Below are 21,241 nucleotides of genomic sequence, written 5' to 3' on the forward strand. Positions count from 1 at the left end.
AACATAAAATGAAATTCATTTCAAACGAAAATATTCAGTGCGCTAATAAAATTTCCATGGTCGTTTCACGTGAAAAAGTAATCTTAATACGAACCAAACGAAATTAATTACATTCGAGTCTGATTTGACATGGTACACGTGATGCCATCTAGTTATCCGCCCGCGAACTACGTCGTTAAACTCCGATACCGTCACGTGGTACTCGAGCGAGAAGAAAAAAAAAACAAAACCTGTTTGCTCGTAGTGGAATGACGTTTCTTATGTTTTTGTGTCGTGTGCGATTCGGGGGACGAGTTTTATGTGATTTTGACGTGAAATTCTAATAGATAAACTTATAACAAACATTCTAAAGTGGGATTAACTAAGTCTTAGTTGTGTTTCAAGAAGATTTCTCTATTTCGTTTAAGGGAACGTGTGATCGTTATTGCGACTCGCGAACCTCGGGTGAATGATACTTGTCTTATGATTGTGATAGTGATTTGATCATAAATCAGGAAAAAAATGTACAATCAGTGACATTCTGTTATAAGTTGTACAATAATGTGTCACAATACTTTTGTTATGTTGTTTTCATGTGCGAAAAAGTGTTAAAGAAATGGGTGACCGTTTGAAACATCCCTATAGAATCAAAAAAACATATGTTGATTGTGTTTTATTGGGAAAATGGATGTGATAACAGGACTGTCTCCTCTAAGTAAGTACTACTTTCTATAGAAAAGGGTTAGGTGATTAAAATTCGTTGCATGCGTCCAATTCTATGACCATACGATGGAATTCGTAGTATTTGCATACAGTTACGGTGTGGCAAAATGTTCTAACTAATGCCTGCTCTTTATGTTTTTTTTAGGTATATTTGCGTTGATTTTTAATTTAGTTTGTTTTGTTTTTTTTTTATAATAATGTGCGGATTTCTTATTGTTTGTTGGTTTGTTGTTTTTTTTTATTATTGACACTTATTTTGCCCCCTTTTTTAATTTTGTTATTTAGTTAATTTGAGTAATTGACGCTAAAATATATTTCATATAAATGTGTTTTTTTTTTATTTTCTTCAGTAATTATTCTGCGAGAATGCTAAAACTGGTTATTATAATTATTCACAATTTAAATATTTATTCAACTTTTGTTTTATTTATAGAAAATATACACACGTCAATGTATTTTGGAAAAACAAATAAAAATATTACAAGCAGTTTATTCCAAAAAAAAAAATCCTTGTGTTTACTTAACAAGAAATCACTTTTGTCTACAATCACAAACATGAATCATAACTTAAATAGCATATTACTATACACACACTTATAAATATTAAAAAAAAAGGTAAGAAAAGGTCAAATATTTTTTTCCAAAGGCGCTCGTTTAGTTCATAATTCGATACTAGATGGCGTTGCTTGCTGCGTCTAAGTTACAAATTAAGTTTTTAATTAAAAATCTTAAGTTATTTGTTATATCTAATTATTACTTTAGACAAATAATAATTGTGACATAAAATGACTCTTATATCTTCGTGATAAAGTACGTTTTTCGTAGTTAACTGATGAAGAAGAAAGAAAAGATTAACTATAAGTATTGTTTGTTAATAGTTATTGCACTGAAATTATGGGACTGATTTGCAAAAAATATTCCCCATTGGAAAGCCCATTTTTCAGGAGTCATAGAGTCATCCTAACATCGCGTCTTCTTATTTCTCGATCAAAACCGCAGGCGGATTTCCCCGCCCTAGGCGAGGCGAGAAGGAAAGTCAGACTCTTACTGACTAAAAACCACCCCGTTCCTACTTCTGCCCTTCGAGCCGGAGCCGGAGCCCCGGTAAACACCGTAGGTAGTCCGCGGCTCCGGATCAGGCATCAGCTCTACTGGGCCCCATCTTTGGTGGAGGCAGAAAGCAGCTAGCAAAAACTTGGTTTTTTAATATAGACAACATAGTGCGACAGCTCTCTAGTTAGGCGTACCTAAGAGTTTATCGAGCTGAATTTATAATTAGACTAGCGACCCGCCCCAGCTTCGCATGGGCACAATGGTGATATTTTACGCATGTATTATACATAAAAACCTTCCTCATGAGTTACTCTATCTATTAAAAAAAACCGCATCAAAATCCGTTGCGTAGTTTTAAAGATTTAAGCGTTCATAGGGACAACATGACACATGACAGAAAAAGCGACTTTGTTTTATACTATGTAGTGATTATGAATCAACTTTATAATGCTTGTAAAAGTTACATAATCAAAACCAAATAACTATAACATCATAGCTACCTATTTCTAGACAGAGACCTAGGAAGAGCGTGATTGTATTCACAAAATACTGTTAAGTGTGGGAGAGCCATGCTTCGGTACGAATGGGCCGGCTCGACCGGAGTTATACCACGGCCTAATAGAAAACCGACGTGAAACAACGCTTGCGTTGTATTTCGTTATGTGAGTGAGGTTACCGGAGGCCCAATTACCCTCATTCTTAATCTTCCCAAACCTGATTCCCCAAAAACCCTTAAATTTTTAACCCTCAAAAGACCGGCAACGGATTTATCTCTGGTGTTTCGAGTGTCCATGGGCGGCCGCGATTGCTTACCATCAGGTGATCCGTCTGCTCGTTTACCGGCGTATACCATAAAAAAGTTCACTGAGCTTAGATTTGTGCACGAATTTGTGGCAATACATGACAAGCGACAAATGACAGTAATCGCACATAGACGATCGACGTATAAAATGAATGGATGACGACATAAATCCTACATGGCACATTTTTTTTTTGATGGGACAAGCCCGCCACAACCTCCCGTACCTCTGCAACTCCTGCAGGATCTACAGTAAGGTTTTTTTTTTTTTTTTATTTAAAAAAACGTTGCCCCACACTAGGATTTTCTCTTGTGTCGTGGGTGCGTTTACAAACATACAAGTTCACATACACATGACACCCAGACCCGAAACAACAATTTGTGGATCACACAAAGAGTTGTTCCGTGCGGGAATCGAACCCGCTACCCGTTGCGCGGCAGCCAGTTGCCCAGCCACCGCACCAAACGTGCAGTCGACTACCTACTACCTAACTACCTACATGGCACATATGAACATGCCTGATGTAAATCAATAAATAAAAAAAAAAAATAAAAAAAAAATATGAAGTCAACATGCGGACTACCCAGCGGGTTACCGGGGCTCCGGCTCGAAAAGCAGGAGTGGATAGTTTTTAGTCAGTAAGAGTCTTCAGTCAAGAGAAGTCATTAAATGATTTTACCCCTCAAAAAAAAAGTTTCCTCACGATGTTATTTCTTTACCGGATTTTGCTATAAGATTATACAATGTGATAGGTGTGGGACTTCTAACCCGTTAAGGCTGAGTACTACATCTAATTTTATCGACAAAAAAATAATATGGGGGATTGAACCCCTAGTTGAAAATATTGGAAAATAGTGATTTTTCGGTAAAAATAATTCACAAATGATTTTTTTTTCTCACCAAAACATTATCAAACATATGAAAAAAGTAATGAATTAGTTAGCCAAGGTTATTAGCTACCGTTTGTCGTTTTTTTTTTTGTTTCTACGACGAATACAACCTTTTATATCAAAAAAAGTAAAAAAAATATTAAAATAGTTAGCCATCATTTTTAGGGGGAGGGGATTCGACCCCTTCGACCCCCCGACCCCGACTCAGCCTTAACGGGTTAGAAGTCTCACCCCTATCACATTGTATATAAGTAAGATATCTATCATATATAAAAAACATAAGTACGTAGCTCTACTGCAAACTTATAAATACCAAAACGGGTTTGATTCCGATCATGATTGAGAAGCGTCGTGAGTCGTGACTTAGGTACAACTTAGCTTGCGTCTAGGTTTAATATTATGCCTAACTAGTTTACAGTGGATGGTTAGGCATAGAATATTTTAAACACTTACTAAAGACCTAATGTTTATTTAGTTTTTTAAGAGTAACTATAGTTTAATCTATACTCTTAGTAACTATGAGTTTGCTTTACGTTTAAAGTAATCAAAATGAGAGCGCTCGGCGCTCTGATTGGTTGGTTTATTCGAGCCGGCAAATATATATCTGTATGTGGTTCCAAACTTATAATACAAATACAGTAGAAGCTCCTTATTCGCGGGGCATGCGTTCCGTAAATATGCCGCGAATACAGAAACCGTGAATATGGAATGGTAATTTGTATGGGGTTATAGGGGATACGTTCCTAGATGACGAAATTAAGAAGCAAATAGTAGATAAAAAAAATGTTTAATTGAACTTTCTGATCATACAGATTGCCTGAAGATAATATTATTATCATCAGGTTTAGGTCACACTAGGTTTAGGCAGAAGTCACAATCTAGACGTAGCTGTAATAAGGTCTATTTTATTTTTTTATCCTTCTACTGACGCGTTGACAAAGGATAGCGAATGTATTTTTTTAGGTTACGCACCGATATTTCGATTCGATCCGCGAATAAAGAAATTTTAGACCGCGAATATGGGTATATTGGGTCGCAATTTTTCAATCCGCGAATAGTGAAACCGCGAATGAAGGAAGCGCGAATAAGGAGCTTCTACTGTACAGTATAATAATACAAATACAGTATAATAATACAAATACAGTATAATAATACAAATACATTACCTACGCAAGTCGGACAAAATATTATTGGAATTTCCAATTCTCGGAGATAACTAGTTACGCGTTAAATCTGGAATTTTGCGGATTTGTCGACAGGCTCGCCCCCTATTACTATCAGCCTGATAAATAAACATACATACATATATATCGTCACACCTTCAATCCCCGAAGGGGTAGGCAGAGGTGCACATTATGACACGTAATGCCACTGTGTAGACCCACTTTTCACAATTTGTGTTGTAAGTCCCATGTAATAGGTGGTGAGCCTATTGCCATATACCGGGCACATTTCCAGACTCCGTGCTACTACTGAGAAACTTTCGAAAAACCGAAAAAAGTCCAGTAATACTTCGCCCGACCCAGGAATCGAACCCGAGACCCCTTGCCCGGCAGTCGCACTTGCAACCACTCGGCCAATGAGGCAGTCTACACTCCTCTAGTACTGAGAGTGGCCATGGCCAATACGCTATAAAAATATTCTGATCTTTTTAATGGACTTTTTATTTGCGTGAGGGAGTCATCCAATGACTTCTCCCGTCTTGGGCGAGGCGAGAGAGAGTGTCAGGCTCTTACTGACTAATAACTACTCCCCTCCTACTCCTGCTTAACCTGTTAGGTAGTCTGCAGCTTGTCGGAATGTAATAACTAAGCTGTGAAACTATGTGACCGTTTCCACTGATATTAGGATTGACTGATATTAAGCTGTGTATCTGTGCGAGGAAGATGCGCCATAAAAATAGGTCGCAAAGTAATTGGGTACTATCCTCGGTCAAAAATAAATTATTACAACTTTTCAATACAATAAAATAGTTATTAAAAAATAATCACACTCTCATTCATAAATTTGATGAACTATTTAATTTTCGATTTTTTCTAGCTAAATTTCTAGTAATAAGTCTGCTATTTGACGTCAAAAACTTATGACGTCATAACGCACTTTTTCATACAAAGTTAATAGAAAATATCGTTTTTGACGTTTCGAAAAAAGTATTGAATTTGACTAGTAGGAAAGTAGCCTATTGCAAGAGGAAGATGCGCAGCTCGAGTATGTGATATATCAATTGTAGGGAAACCATCCATAGCACGCATTCATAGCACACATGTTTCCATACAAAAACATATCGTAGTTGAACCCGTTTCCTCCAGCGCTAAACTATGTGCACCAATGAATATGATCGATGGAAGCCAAACGCATCCACGCACGTAGCATAGCACATCTTTCTCAAAAAGCATAATAAAATCTGCGATGTTACGAACAGGTACAAAACTGCGGACCAAAACGAGAATCCCAACTAGTTTCGCAACCGATACATCTAAAAATAAAAATAAATAAAATGATCTTAAACACGTTTTAGAGGATTCTGCGAAGCTAGTTATGTGTCATTTTCGGATGATTTTTGTAACCAAATTGCATTTATTCAGTTTTAATTTAAGCGCATAATAAAATGCATTAGTCACCTTCCATATTCTTCCCATACGTGTATATAATTTTTTTTTAAACTTTGCCCCACACTAGGATTTTCTCATGTGTCGTGGGTGTGTTTACAAACATACAAGTTCACATACACATGACACCCAGACCCGAAACAACAATTTGTGGATCACAAAAAGAGTTGCTCCGTGCGGGAATCGAACCCGCTACCCGTTGCGCGGCAGCCAGTTGCCCAGCCACCGCACCAACCGTGCAGTCAATTGGATGACTTTCCCCCCTCAAAAAAAAGGTGTTGTAGACCCGACTAGGAGACTACACATTTGACAGAGACCAAGCAGCAGCGCTCTCTGATAAACCTGAACCTTTTAAACTGCGATCGCGATCGGTAAACGTGGTCAGAGGAGATAATAGCAAACCCTGTTATAAATGTTTTTTATGGTATTAAGCCGGTAAACGAGCAGACGGATCACATGATGGTAAGCAATCGCCGCCGCCCATGGACACCCGAAACACCAGAGGCATTATAAGTGCGTTGCCGGCCTTTTGGGGGTTTGGAATTTAAGTGTTATTGAGAAATCGGAGTTTGGGAAGATAGGGGAAGGTGCAATTAGGCCCCCGTTAAGCTAATTTACACAACGAAACACAACGCAAGCGTTGTTAAACATCGGTTTTCTGTGAGGCCGTGGTATCACTCCGGTCGAGCCGGCCCATTCGTGCCGAAGCATGGCTCTCCCACACTTAAAGAGGAGGTCCATAGTCTAGCAGAGGACTGATAGGTTGTTGACGATGATAATGACAAAGAATTCAGAATATAATCAGTCACCAATTGTACAAAAAATCGCGGACACAAGGCCATGAGAAAAAAACATTTTGAAATTGAATAGTTAACTAATAAAACAATAGAAATCTAGTTAGGTACGGTAGGTATTTAAAATTCAAAGACACATAGTTAGTTACTTAATTTTATTAACCTTTTTAAGTACGGTAATTAATATTACTTGATGAAGTAAATAACCTAGACATAAGAAAATTGTTTTCATATTTCGAGAACCTAGCTAAATTAAGTGTTCTATTTAGTCTATACTAAAAAAAACTATTCGATACTAAAAAAAATCCAGCCGTTTTCGAGTTATAACCGATAACTTGTACCAGACATTTTTTTGTTTACATAGTTATACAGATAAATGTTGAAGTATTTATTTATAATACCACACTATCAAATAATTAGAAAGAGTAATACCAGAACACGTTTTACGTATAATTTAAGCTCGATACAGAAAGATAATGGATGCTGTATGACGGAATTATAATTAGGATATATGGTCCAATGCTATTTATAGTTATATGAAATGACAAAGATGAAATAATACATAGTTATAGTTAAATACGACGTAATATTTTCTTATTACTCCTGCCCTGGTTATATCAACGTCAGTGCTTCCCATCCGGTGGTACGTTCGTACTTCGGCACGAATGTATGTGTGAATGAAGTGTGGGAGAGCCATACTTCAGCACAAATGGGCTGGCTCGACCGGAGTGACATCACGGCCTCAAAGAAAACCGACGTGAAACAACGCTTGCGTCGTGTTTCGTTGTGCGACTGAGGTTACTGGAATCCCAATTAACTACCCCTTTCCCAATCTTCCCAATCCCCGATTCCCCAACAACCCTTAAATTCCTAACCCCTCAAAAGGCAGGCACACTTGTAACGCCTCTGATGGTATACGATGATGGAGAAGATTGGGCCTTAGGTAACATCACTCGCACGGCGAAACACAACGCGAGTTTTTTTTTTTTTTTTTAAAGAAACGTTGCCCCACATTAGGATTTTCTCCTGTGTCGTGGGTGCGTTTACAAACATACAATTTCACATGCACATGATACCCAGACCCGAAACAACAATTTGTGGATTACACAAAGAGTTGTTCCGTGCGGGAATCGAACCCGCGACACATTGCACGGCGGCCAGTTGCCCAGCCACCGCGCCAACTGTGCAGTCAAAAGTCTAGTATTGTTTCACGCCGGTTTTCTATGAGCTATGACTTTGGTTGAGCAAACCCTAGTAACTACCTATGGGACAATGATCCGTCTGCTCGTTTACCGGCTTAATAATAATATAAAAAAAAATGTTGACCACTATTGGTCAGACTCTTAACTGACTAAAACCACCCCGTTCCTGCTCCTGCTTTTCAAGCCGGAGCCCTGGTAAAGCCGCTCGTTAGTCTACAGTTCTGGATCAGGCATCAGACCTACTGGGCCCCATCTGTGGTGGTCTAATGGCTTTTTGCAGCACGCGCGGAACACAACGCGCCGGACGCACTGGTTTAATATATCACTATACTTATGTACAATACTGACATACAGCATCTGGTCAAATACTAAGTACTGACCTAGATTTACTTAGGAAATAGAGAATTAGACACTTATTGCGTAGTTGTACCAGGATCGCTTTCTGTTACAAGACATTTAATGTTAGAAGAAATGTTAGAATTATAATTTAGGATTTTCTCCTGTGTCGTGGGTGCGTTTACAAACATACAAGTTCACATACACATGACACCCAGACCCGAAACAACAATTTGTGGATCACACAAAGAGTTGCTCCGTGCGGGAATCGAACCCGCTACCCGTTGCGCGGCAGTTGCCCAGCCACCGCACCAACCGTGCAGTCTAGTCGAAATGGGAGTGGTATCGTCAATGACTAGCATTAGATCATCATTCCAGATTATGGGCTTCCTCTACGTAAGAAGGTTTGCTATAATTTTTAGGCTTTTTTGAGGGAGGAAAATCATCTAATGACTTCTCTCGCCTTATGCGAGGCGAGAGGGAGTGTCAGACCTGCTTTTTAAACTGAAGCCCTGGTAACCCGCTAGGCAGTCCGCAGCATAATTTTTAGGCTTAGCAGGCGGGTTGAAAATCGCGGATTAAAAGGTTTGTCAGAGACCGTAGCTGCCTTGTCTCTATCCCTTCAGCCTTTTTTACGTGATTGAGTAACAATTAAATTAAAAATTTAATAAAACCCCGACATAAAAACTTAATTTCCCTTTAAAAAGTAAAAAATAATAAAAGAAACTTCATTTTAAAGTACCTAAGAATGTACTAATAATTAAAAAAAAAATACGTCGCGTTGGGGGACCGCATGAATACGGACGGCAGTTCTATGTGAAAAATTAATAAAATCATATAAATATAATACCATAGGGTTATACCATACCATATTTTTAACCCCCGACGCAAAAAGAGGGGTGTTATAAGTTTGACGTGTCTGTCTGTCTGTCTGTCTGTCTGTGGCATCATAACTCCCGAACGGATGCAGTGATTTCAATTTAGTTTTTTTTTGTATGAAAGGGGACTTATGTGCGAGTGTTCTTAGACATGTTTGATGAAAATCGGTTGAGTTTTAAAGTTATGGGCGGTGAAAGTGGGGAGATTAGCCGAAGGTTTGCAAATATACTGGGATGGGGTCTCAAATTAAACCGCATTGAAAGATATTGAAAGATATTATTTTTTCGTATCAACAAAAATAAAAAAAAATAGCAAAAAATTAAAAAACAAAAAAAATAAATTAAAAATTTAATAACAAAAATATACAATTTTTAATTTAACGTTTTTTTATAAAAAATCTTGCACCAATGTAATCTTTAGCCTACTTAAACAAAAACTAGTAATTAATAAGTCAAAAAATAAATAAATAAAAGCGAACGAGCTTGACCTTAGATGTAATCTTTACCTTAACAAGAATCGAAATTATAGTAAGTATAGGGTGTCCCAACAAGAACGCAAGATTTAAATTTTAGATAAAACGCAGATATTTAAAAAAAAATCGTGAAAACTTTATAATGTCGTAAAGTAGAGAGGATGAGGTTATCTATGGAACAATACATCGGGCAGATGGCCGCCGCGGCTTTGCGGTACATATGCGATCTTTTGACGAAATTTTCATTGACCGTTTTACATAAATGCTGCGGTATTTCATTAATACAGCGTCCAATTTCCTTTTAAGGCTTGAGTCGTCGTCGGCTTATTCTCATAAACCATCGACTTTAAGAAACCCAAAAGAAAAAAGTGTAATGTTGATAAATCACATGATCTAGGCGGCCAATTCTGGTCTCGAAAACGTGAAATAACACGACCGGGACATGACTGATACAGCAATTTAATTGTTTCTCTGGCTGTATGACATGTGGCGCCATCTTGTTGAAATCACATGCCCTCCAAATCCATTTCTTCCATTCGAGGTACGAAAAAACTGGTTATGATTTTACGATACCGAACACCATCATTGACTGTTTGCGCTTGACCTGCCTCATTTTCAATCGTGTAGCGCTCCATTTTTAGTAACCTCGTACCTTATACTAACTAACAACAACACTTGTTCAAATGTCAAACAATGACACTTCGAATGCCGCCAAATTTAAATCTTGCGTTCTTGTTGGGACACCCGTTATATGTAATGTACTAAGCCTAACTTAACCTAACCTACCTATAAAAAGTATAAAATAAAAAATTAAATTAAAAATTTAAAAAACCCCCGACATAAAAACTTAATTTCCCTTTAAAAAGTAAAAAATAATAAAAGAAACTTAATCTTAAAGTACCTAAGAATGTACTAATAATTCTAAAAAAAAAATACGTCTCGTTGGGGGACCGCATTCATACGGACTGTACACCGCCGCCCGCGCCGCTATATTTCTATTTTCGTAGATAAGTAAGAAATAATTAGGAGCGGTCCCCCAACGCGACGTATTTTTTTTTTTTAGAATTATTAGTACATTCTTAGGTACTTTAAGATTAAGTTTCTTTTATTATTTTTTACTTTTTAAAGGGAAATTAAGTTTTTATGTCGGGGGTTTTTTTAATTTTTAATTTAATTTTTTATTTAACGACTAATACAAATTTTAAATCAAATTATTGTCCTGTTTTATCATATCGGATACTTTTTCGCCAATCATTATAACAGCAGCCATTGGATTCCCTCTAGTTATTGTGGGCATCACACTGGCATCAGCTACACGCAGACCTTTCACACCATGGACTCGCAACCTGCCATCAACAACAGTGCCCATGGGACATGTACTGGTCAGTTGACTAAGCCCAGCAGACACACACGGAATGTAACAACGCCAGAACTCTCTTGTTTCCTTCCCAAATTCATTACATCTAGGAATTGCTTCAACTAACTCTGCACCAATGTTCGTTAAATACGTCGTATTCAACACCTTAAGATAGTCTAATACATAATCTACTAGATCTTCAATATCGTCCTTATTTGAAAAGAATCCAGTATTAATAACTGGAGGGTCTTCAGGATTAGCACTTTTCAAGAGGACTTTTCCTCGTGATTTTGGATTAATATTAATTATAAAATTAATCGCTTGAAGTCTTTTAACATTTTGTTTAAAGATATTGTTGCAAACTTCATCACTTAATTGGAATGTAAAAGTGCAGTAGTATAATATAACTTCTGGCGTAGTTACATACGTAGTTTGCTGGTAATCAGGATTGTTAGAAGATTGATTCACTGATACATAGCCTGAAAACGAGAATCCAGGCATTTCATAAGGACTGGGTTCTGGCGGATCAATTATTGTTTCCATATTGACGACTATAACAGCACTCATATGCTCTTGTAGATTTTCTCCTACAGGTAAATTTGAAACCACCTCAATGTTTTTCCCTTTCAGATGTTCCTCTGGCCCAACACCTGACAACATTAGCAGTTTAGGAGTATTCATTACTCCAGCCGATACAATAACTTCTTTTTTAGCTTTCAATGTCATCGTTTTACGATCTTCAGTAAGAACTTCTACACCGACAGCTTTTTTATTTTTGTCAAACAAGATTTTAGTTACGAGTGTATTTTTCAATACATGAAGGTTGCGCCGATTTTTAATTGGCGATAGGAATGCGTAAGCCGAACTTTGGCGGGATCTGTCGGCTATCATAAACATGTGCGGAGAAAAACCTAAAATGTTATTTTCATTGAAATCGAGGAATGTATCATGTCCAAGTTCCCGGTAGGCATCTAAAAATGTGTCTATTCCTTCGCGGCGATCTCTAGTAATTTGTAGTAATCCATCAGTTCCATAATATTTTTTGTCAACTGACTGAAGAATTTTTGCGTCTTTTATTTTGGAAGATTTTATAAAATATGGTAAGACATTTTCCCATTTCCATGTAGCATCGTTAGATATTTCAGCCCAAGAGTCGTAGTCTTTAGGCTTTCCTCTATTATAAATCATGTAATTCATGGAGCTGGTACCACCTAACATTTTCCCCAGAATTACTTCGTAAGAAGGCTTGAGACGACAAGATTCATCAAATCCGTCGAGTCCTGCTGTATAGTTCCAATCGTAGCGAGATTTTTCCATAAGAATTGGAACACCAGGAAGCTGGAATTTAAAATAATATTTTATTAAAACCCCTACTTAAATACCTGGTATATATTTACTGAATACATTAAGTTATGACACAAGATTTATTAAAAAGCGAATGAATAACTCGCGACCTAGATAAAGATACAAAACAGAAGTACTCACATCTGATTCAAAAGGAGGATTACCACCAGCTTCGATGAGTAGAACATTGATGTGCTCGATTTCTGAGAGTCTGTTAGCAATGACACTTCCTGCTGTACCACCGCCGACCACTATAAAGTCGTAACTAGGTCCATCTGCAATCAATGTTAATATAAATAATTTACATCTAATATAATGTATTGTGTTTTTTTTTTTGAGGGGGGAAAATCATCCAATGACTTTTCTCGTCTTGGGCGAGACGAGAGGGAGTGTCAGACTCTTACTGACTAAAAACCACCCCGTTCCTACTCCTGCTTTTCGAACCGGAGCCCCGCAGCTCCAGATCAGGCATCAGCCCCACTGGGCTCCATCTGTGGTGGTCTGATGGCTCTTTAAGGCGCGCGCGGAACGCGACGCGCCGCACGCACGGGTCTGGTTCTGGTCGGGCGGCGAGCTACCCTTGCTCGCCGTCCGCAGACCCGCACTTACGGTGGCTGGAGATCGCCTCGCGATCCCCAACGCCCGGAGTGTCTCTCGCGACGGCTGGGGCGTGAGGAGGTTTGTTCTCTCACGCGTCCCGCCTCCTCCTTAGCTAGCATGACTGCTTCGCAGAAGGAGGAGACGACATCCCTGTCCCTCTCGCTCCGCACCATGGCTTGTACCAATGCCGGACGTGAGAGGTCGCCGTCGCCGACCACATCCCTGAGGACTTGGCGGTGCTCAGCCCACGCAGGACACACCGCCACTGTATGTTCTACCGTGTCCTCCGGGCGGTCCTCGCAGAGATGACACCCGGGCGTTTCCTCCCGCCCAATAAGGAACAGGAACCTACCGAAACTCCCATGTCCGGTAAGCACCTGCGTCAGGCGGTAGGTGAGGACGCCGTGGCGCCTCTCTAGCCACTCCTCAAAGAGGGGACTTACCGCTGCGATGACAGCGAGCCCAGCCCTCGGTTGCGACAGTCGTTGCTGCCATTCCGCCATGACATCGCGCCGGAGCTCATCCCGCCACGCACTTATCTGGCGCGGCAGTGGAGTTTCGCCCCGGCGACGCGCGTCGGCGCGCAAACTGAAGACGCGCGCGAGCACCTTCGCCTCCAAATCCCATGGCGGTAGTCCGGCAAGGAATAATGTATTGTGTGGGAGTATAATATAGAATAACATAATAATATAGAATAGCATATGTACGGTAAACAAATTTTGATGGGACCATATTTCAGTTAATCCGCGTCAAATTAAAAAATAAATCACGCAAATCGCTCAAAAACTTCTATATAATCGGTGTACATACATAGAACAAAATATATAACGGCCGAATTGAAAACCTCCTGCTTTTTGGGAAGTCGGTTAAATATATTGAATAATTAGCTGACCCGGCAAACTTCGTACTGTCTCAAAAAATTTTTTTTTCTCACCTTTTAGACTTGCTCTGGACTTGCACAAATAATTCAAGACCAAAATTACCCAAATCGGTTCACCAGTTCTCGAGTTTTAGTGAGACTAACGAACAGCAATTGATTTTTATATATAGAGATGTAGAAACTATAGATTGTTTTGAGGTGCTGTAAAAATGTACAGAAATATTTTAAAAGACTCACCATGAACGGTAGCCTGATGTGGCCACAAATAGTCTGTGAGATGCAAATATGCCAATATTCTAAATGCATTTTGCAAAATCTCCACTGTCTTGAAAGCGGCAGCAGCATTCATTGTTCTTGATATAAATTGATTTCAACAGTAATATTAATAATTTGATATTAATAATTGATTTCAACAGTAATAGTATCGCCAACAAACTGTAATACAGTTTGGCGATTTTTGATGTAAAAGTTAAATATGTAAACTTTAATGAATAAATGATTTAAAAAAAAAATGAAATCAAAGTCGATACATTATTTTTAAATCGCAATGACTTACGACTGAACGTATAGGATTTACTAAGTAAATGAAATATTTTACGGTCATTCTGTTATATACAGAATCTATATTAAAGAAAAAAATATCTAGGTATAATAAATAACTAGCTAATTATTTTCATTACGAAAACAATTTTTTATCACGTTCATTTTTTAATTACAATGTGGATTCTATTACGGCAAAAAATTCAAGGTAATGAAATGATCCATTATAATTATTTTGACAAATAATTTATTATTATTTTGTCATTATATTCAGTCAAATATTTAATTTAGAATTATTTAAAATACGCAAGTTCAGTACCCACGCAACTGTCGGAGAATTATCAAGCCAGGACCTGGGTTTATACCATACATGAGTGTACGTACATGTTTTACCAATATACTTCTATATACAACGTGTAACAAAATACCCATATACATCAAGAAGCCCTGATGAATACAGGTTGAATAGAATCTCAACACAAAGTTTCAGCCTAAAATACGTTAAAAAAAATATTGGTACCAAATACTTGGTATCGCATAGTTCTTGATTTCAAATCATACAAACGTGTCAAAACACTACAGGGATCATTCGCTAATGTTACGAAACATTTATTCAGTAAATCTGATCGCCTAGTACCTGTCTACCTAATTTTGAATCACGCGGCGGCGCGATTTGAAAAATTCATAACTTGGTACCATGAAAAAATTAGTTTAAAAAACCCTTACCGTATCGTTTGTTATGTTATCTAGAAGCCGTGTACTTGATATGTATACCCCCTTTTTGTTACACGTTGTATAAATCCTTTAAGTAATTTAATTATTTTTATAATTATCTATTAAATAATTCAAAATAATAAATGATTAATGGAATTAGACTAAAAAATAATACAATTCTATTGTGTTCTATATGGAAAAGGACTGTATATAATAAAAAGTATTATTTATATTAGGTTCTGAGCAAAATCAGTCATGAATCAATAATGAATGAGAAAGTGTAAGGCCTTCAAAGCCCGAGTGAATAGGTTGCTTATGGGCAGACGTGCTCCATCGTAGGCCGCATCGTCACTTACCATCAGGTGAGATAGCGGCCAAACGTCGACCCATTAAATGTAAAAAAAAAAGTTTCTTAAAATTTTGTGCAATACTTGTGGTTTTAAAGTTATCATTTGTAGTTTTGTGAATTCAAACTTTGACTAAAAGCGATAAAATTGACTGATAGAAATGATAAAAAATATAAATTTTGACTGAACTCAAAATCAATAATTGGTCAAGAATGATAAATATTGTATTTTTACTTGATTTTTTTTTGCACAATTTTATTTTTACAAAATTAATTTTAAATTTTTGTTAATACGAAAAAATTATATCTTTCAATATTTTCTTTCAGTGCGGTTTCATTTGAGACCCCATCCCAGTATATTTGCAGACCTTCGGTTAATCTCCCGCTTACGTTACTTTCACCGCCCATAACTTTAAAACGGCTCAACCGATTTTCATCAAACATGTCTAAGAACACTCGCATATAAGTCCCCTTTAATACGAAATAAACTAAATTGAAGTCACTGCATCCGTTCGGGAGTTACGATGCCACAGACAGACAGACAGACACGTCAAACTTATAACACCTCTCTTTTTGCGTCGGGGGTTAAAAATACGGAACAAGACACAAACATTCGCATTTATAATAGGGTAAACTACCCAATTATCAGCACTTTAAGAGTTAGTCCTAATTTAAGTCAATTTATTATTGTGAAAAAAAGGCTTTCACCCGTTAAGGTAAATTTTATAGTTATAATATTTAATAAGGAAGACAATAATAAAAGAAAAACATGATTGTCCTCTATCCAAGATTATTTAGACAAGTAAGAATAAAAAATGGGTCTGTCACCATTTACTGGCACCATCTCCACCAATTACTAGCATAGAGCAACCCAATTATCAGCACCTCACTATCACTGTTAGGAATTGCATTAAAAAAAATTAGTTACATTATTAAAACCTGTTTTAATTTATTTTTTACATAGTTAGTAAGTAGGTAACAAAATAATTACTTATAATCTAATAATACTTTTATCTGTATAAGTCGAGCAAAAAAATGCGTCTCGGCCGTACCATCCTTTTCTCGAAGCCATTCAGGCCAATTTCGACCGCCTATAACTTCATTGTGGATTAAACAAGAAGCCTGAATTTTCAAATACTAAGCAGGCATTATACAAACATGGTATATTTGAATTTTCATTAAATTTTAACCATTACTTTAAGAATTATAACATGTTAAAGTTTCGAAATTTTGTCACTGACTGACAGATCATCAAAAGTATAAAGTACTTTTAACAGACATAGAAGCTTAAAATTTTTTAATAAAATTAGTATTTAGTACCTATATCAGGGGAAAAATCAAATATTTTGTAAATTCAGTCCAGTTTTTTAGATACATCAACTGCATCAATAACTTTGTAATCCTATAAAAATGTATGGGGTTACAAAGTTATTGATACAGTTACAATTTCATCACACCAATAACTTTGTAAACCCATATAAATGTATGAGATTACAAAGTTATTGATGTAGTTACATTTTATTGTTTAATGAAATAATTGAATCTACAAAAAGAAGTGAGATACCATCAAAAACATTCTGTAAAAAAATCCAAGTCGCGCACCTCATCAGTTTATTATGTACCGTAAAAAAATGTGAGATCCATGTAAGTAATACCAAGTCGGTTATTTTATTTAGTTCCTACTTAAGAGACCTTCTGTCTTAAGTTATAATGTAAATTGTTATCATATCAATATTACATTAATTTTACGTTTTAAATAAAATAGATTGACTTGGCCATCGCATGAAAACACAAGTATACCTACTTTTGTTGACATTTCTCGTATTAAATTGTTTAGTCTATTTCATGACAATGAATTACGATGGTCTATTGCACGATTACCTACGTACGATGACCAAGTAAATCTCTTTTTAACACCTTTCCGTTCAGATGGTTTTTCAGTAATCAAAATGTCCTGTAATCTGACTGGTGTTAGTAAATATTGTTGATTATCAAGACATAGTAATTACGCACTACTAAAATAATCTCTAAAGTTGTCGTAGCTTGCATACCATCTACAAAATCTCTGCTAATAATACTGGTAATAAAACAAAAAATAACAAGAGAAAAAATAAATAGAAAGATATAAGAAGAGATGATGATATTCTAGGGAAACCAATTTATCAGCATGCTTCTGATCCAATTATCAGCACCATGCTAACATTTGGATTTTGATGGTATAAACTAGTTTTACAAAGCAAAATCAATTCTTTGCATAAAATAAACATAATTTACATTAAAAAATATGAAATTAGTATTTATGTACTTTTTTCCATTTATCATCACCAGTGCTGATAATTTAGAATTTACAAAATATTCGATCCATTTATCAGCACTACCTATTTTACCAATTAATCACCAAAACCTCAAATTCTACTCTTCAGATTATCATCAAAAATTATCTCAAATATCAGAGAAATCAGTAGTTTCAATATTAAATTTGTAAAAGATACGATATATCATAAAATGTAAACACGTGACCTTAACGGCGATCACAAGAAATAGGCAAAAAGAGAAGAAACTGCAAGACACAAATGTTTATTTACATAATTTCCATAAATTTGAGGTCTCAAAGTATGATTTTCCCAATAGCAGGATTCCAAAAACATACATTTATTTATTTATAAGTGTGGAAACCCAAATTAGTAAGTGAAAACCTTAGAATTGGTCGATTTATTCAGAGTGCTGATAATTTGGTGCAGTGCTAGCAATTGGGTAGTTGCCCCTATAATATATAAGTAAGATTACGTCCAACATCAAATTAACTACTTTTTAAACTGATATAGTCACTAACAGTAGTATTAGAACTTGAAACGGGATATTTACCATGATTTTCTATTTCCATGAGTTTCCGATATTTCGGCACTGTTGCAAGTGTACATGGTAAATATCCCGTTTCAAGTTCTAATACCAAATTACTTGCAATTTAAACTCTACCCCAATAAAAAGAAGGTACATTCGACGTTACCACATTTCTTCCTCGATCATTTCAATTGGATAATAATGTGAATTATGTCAAGGAATGACAAAGGTACCAGAATTCAGCCTGCCCTAACTCCGGCACAATAGGATGGACAAACAGATCAGCTATTATCTACTTTGCATTGTGTTTTAGCGGTCGGTTTAAGGTATAAGCGATAAGCGTTAATCGCCATATTTATAAATACTAATAATTTGAATATCCTGTCTTAATAATTGTGCTCTTAATTTTGATTTGGTGTTAAGTAATTTAATTGAAAGTCGTGGTGGCCCGGACACACTCACGTGGTTTAACACACTCTCATGCATGAGCAGCGGGTCACTATTCATCAGCGGGGGCGAGTACCAAAGTGACTTTTTCCGAGTTATAACATGTATGTACTCTCTAAGATTATTTAGACACCACTGACAAACGGTAAAAGATAACATCGCGAAACCTGGGCTTATAATTTATAATTATAAGTTTGAAATCGCCAACCCGAATTGAGCGAGCGTGGTGATTAATGCTCAAACCTTCTCCGTGTGAAAAGAGGCCTTTGGTCAGCAATGGCCACTTATAGGCTGTAGATGTGTCGTTAATAGCGATTGTTATTATCGACATAGTTATTTTGGAATTTTTATTAAGATAAGAATTACCCATCTATACTAACTAGTGGTCGCCTAGTGGTCGAAATTCGACCATATATGATTTAATTTACAATACCACTTTCCATACGTTCAAGGATAATTTTTATTTAACAAATTGCTATTAGTTTTGTGAAATTCAAATTAATATATTCCGGCGCATCATGAATAACCAAACCTCCTTCAATGAGAAACCTCTTTTCATATGAGACGTGAGAATATCATCGCAATGTCTGTCAATTTTGACATTTTGTGAAATACTATGCTATGCATGGTAGTGTGTGTAATGTTTTATTTATTGATTTAATGTACTTTATAAGCATTATTTTTGAAAAATATTAGCATTTTTCACTTCTCCTACACATAAACTATAAGTGTACCAAATTTTATGCTCCTACGTCGGCGCAATTTTCGTAAAATGGTTCCGAAAGTTTTTGCATCACGTATTAATATATAGATATCTATATTACCCATCTATAATATTATAAAGCTGAAGAGTTTGTTTGTTTGATTGTTTGTTTGTTTGTTTGTTTGTTTGAACGCGCTAATCTCCGGAACTACTGGTTCGATTTGAATAATTATTTTTGTGTTGGATAGTTCATTTATTGAGGAAGGCTATAGGCTACAAAACATCGCGCTATGACCAATAGGAGCCGAGCAGAGCGGGTGAAACCGCGCGGAAGCAGCTAGTATTAAAATAAAATATCGATTAAATCGCTCCCGCTCCCAGCTCGCACCACGCTCCAATTATCAGCATGTTGGGCACATGCTGATAAGCGAGCGTTGCGAGAAGGTCAAGAGACAGGAATACCTGCTGTATGTCTGCCTGTCACATTATTATTGAATGTTACGCCGAAACTGAATATGCAGACGATTGTATGTCATAATCTCATTGGTTTTAAACTTTTAGACTGACTGAAATGTAATTAAAAACATTATGTTTGAAATTGATGCACCATGTTGTCTCATATTGATGATTAAAAAAAATGTCTTTGACACGACTGTTGATAAAGTCGAAGATGACGGGGTATGAAAATTCAAAATCTATTTACTCCGTCAGTTAGGTAATGACAACATTTTAGACACGTATTTTTTAAATATATGTCTAATGATGACACAGTCATGTGCGACAGACTCTTACCGAGAAAACCACCCCGTTTCTACTCCTGCTTTTTGAGCTAGAAAGAATCCCGATAAACCCGCTAGGTAGTTAGTCCACAGAGATTTAGCGTGGGAAAATCATCCAATGACTTCTCCTGTCAGACTCTTACTGACTAAAAACCACCCCGTTCCTACTCCTGCTTTTCAAGCCGGAGCCCCGGTAAACCCGCTAGGTAGTCCGCAGCTCCGGATCGAGCATCTGGCTTCGGTAATTAAGTAGCCTCGTCCACAACTCTATTAAGCCAGAATACCTAAATTTTGAATACTAAAAACATCATTTTCTATCCTCGTAACAGCAACACAGGTGTTTCTAGAGCTGAATAATCAGTGGCACGTAATCAGCAGTCTCACAATGGCTGGTTTTAACTCTTTTGTGTCCCATTGTCTTTGCTGTACGTGGGAATGTGCCGCTGAACAGGTATTAGGTAGAAGGGCCACTCTTAATACTTGGGGGTATCTGGTAAGGGGCCTTCCATAAATTGGGGAGGAGGTCAACGAAGTGTGACTTTATGTGACAAGAGAGCGGGAGCGGTTTCGTGACATCACATTTCAATTATTATAACTAATCTAACTCATAAAACGCGAAATTGGAACTATTATCGAAAAACTCAAAAAAAATCTTGATGTAAAATTATAAAATGTGACGTCACACTAGGGAGGGGGAGGTCTTACACATGTGACCAATTGTGACAAAGACGGGGGAGGGGGTCAAAAATCAAATTAGTGAACGATATTTAAACACGTAGTCGTACTCCTGATTACAAACAACTTTCCCGAAGAAACTTTATTTGATTGCTTGATAACTAGGTAGTTTTATCTTTAACCACAATAACAAAATAAAGTAAAGTATACTGCGGCTTCGGTATAGAGCATCGAGTGTGGGAGAGCCATGCTTCGGCACGAATGGGCCGGCTCGACCG

General features: G+C 36.9%; 3 protein-coding genes across 4 annotated transcripts in view; 2 read left to right on the forward strand and 1 right to left on the reverse strand.

Moving 5' to 3' along the window:
* LOC118280349 (uncharacterized) overlaps positions 1 to 21,241 on the forward strand; it is a 180,825-nt gene that overhangs the window by 151,908 nt on the left and 7,676 nt on the right. The gene's annotated exons all lie outside the window — the stretch shown is intronic.
* LOC118280188 (uncharacterized) overlaps positions 228 to 21,241 on the forward strand; it is an 87,428-nt gene continuing 66,414 nt past the window's right edge. The window contains exon 1 of the mRNA XM_050702023.1: positions 228 to 694. Coding sequence (XP_050557980.1) covers positions 664 to 694 — 31 coding nt within the window. The 5' untranslated portion in view covers positions 228 to 663. The remainder of the gene's footprint in view (positions 695 to 21,241) is intronic.
* Positions 9,599 to 14,528, reverse strand: LOC118280239 (ecdysone oxidase). Its single transcript, XM_050702052.1, has 4 exons — positions 14,433 to 14,528; positions 14,156 to 14,302; positions 12,580 to 12,713; positions 9,599 to 12,432 (listed from the first exon to the last, which is right to left on the reverse strand). Exons 2-4 carry the CDS (start codon positions 14,265 to 14,267, stop codon positions 10,939 to 10,941), a joined length of 1,740 nt encoding a protein of 579 aa, XP_050558009.1. The 5' UTR covers positions 14,268 to 14,302; positions 14,433 to 14,528; the 3' UTR covers positions 9,599 to 10,938.

This window comes from Spodoptera frugiperda, chromosome 21 (assembly GCF_023101765.2).
Source record: "Spodoptera frugiperda isolate SF20-4 chromosome 21, AGI-APGP_CSIRO_Sfru_2.0, whole genome shotgun sequence".
In the NCBI taxonomy this organism is placed as follows: domain Eukaryota; kingdom Metazoa; phylum Arthropoda; class Insecta; order Lepidoptera; family Noctuidae; genus Spodoptera; species Spodoptera frugiperda.

Coding starts and splice junctions, on each gene's coding strand:
- LOC118280239 (XM_050702052.1), bottom strand. CDS start 14,267: ATGAATGCTGCTGCCGCTTTCAAGACAGTGGAGATTTTGCAAAATGCA. Junction 12,714..14,155: donor ACATCAGGCTACCGTTCATG/GTGAGTCTTTTA, acceptor CATTGATTGCAG/ATGGACCTAGTTACGACTTT. Junction 12,433..12,579: donor ATCCTCCTTTTGAATCAGAT/GTGAGTACTTCT, acceptor TTTAAATTCCAG/CTTCCTGGTGTTCCAATTCT.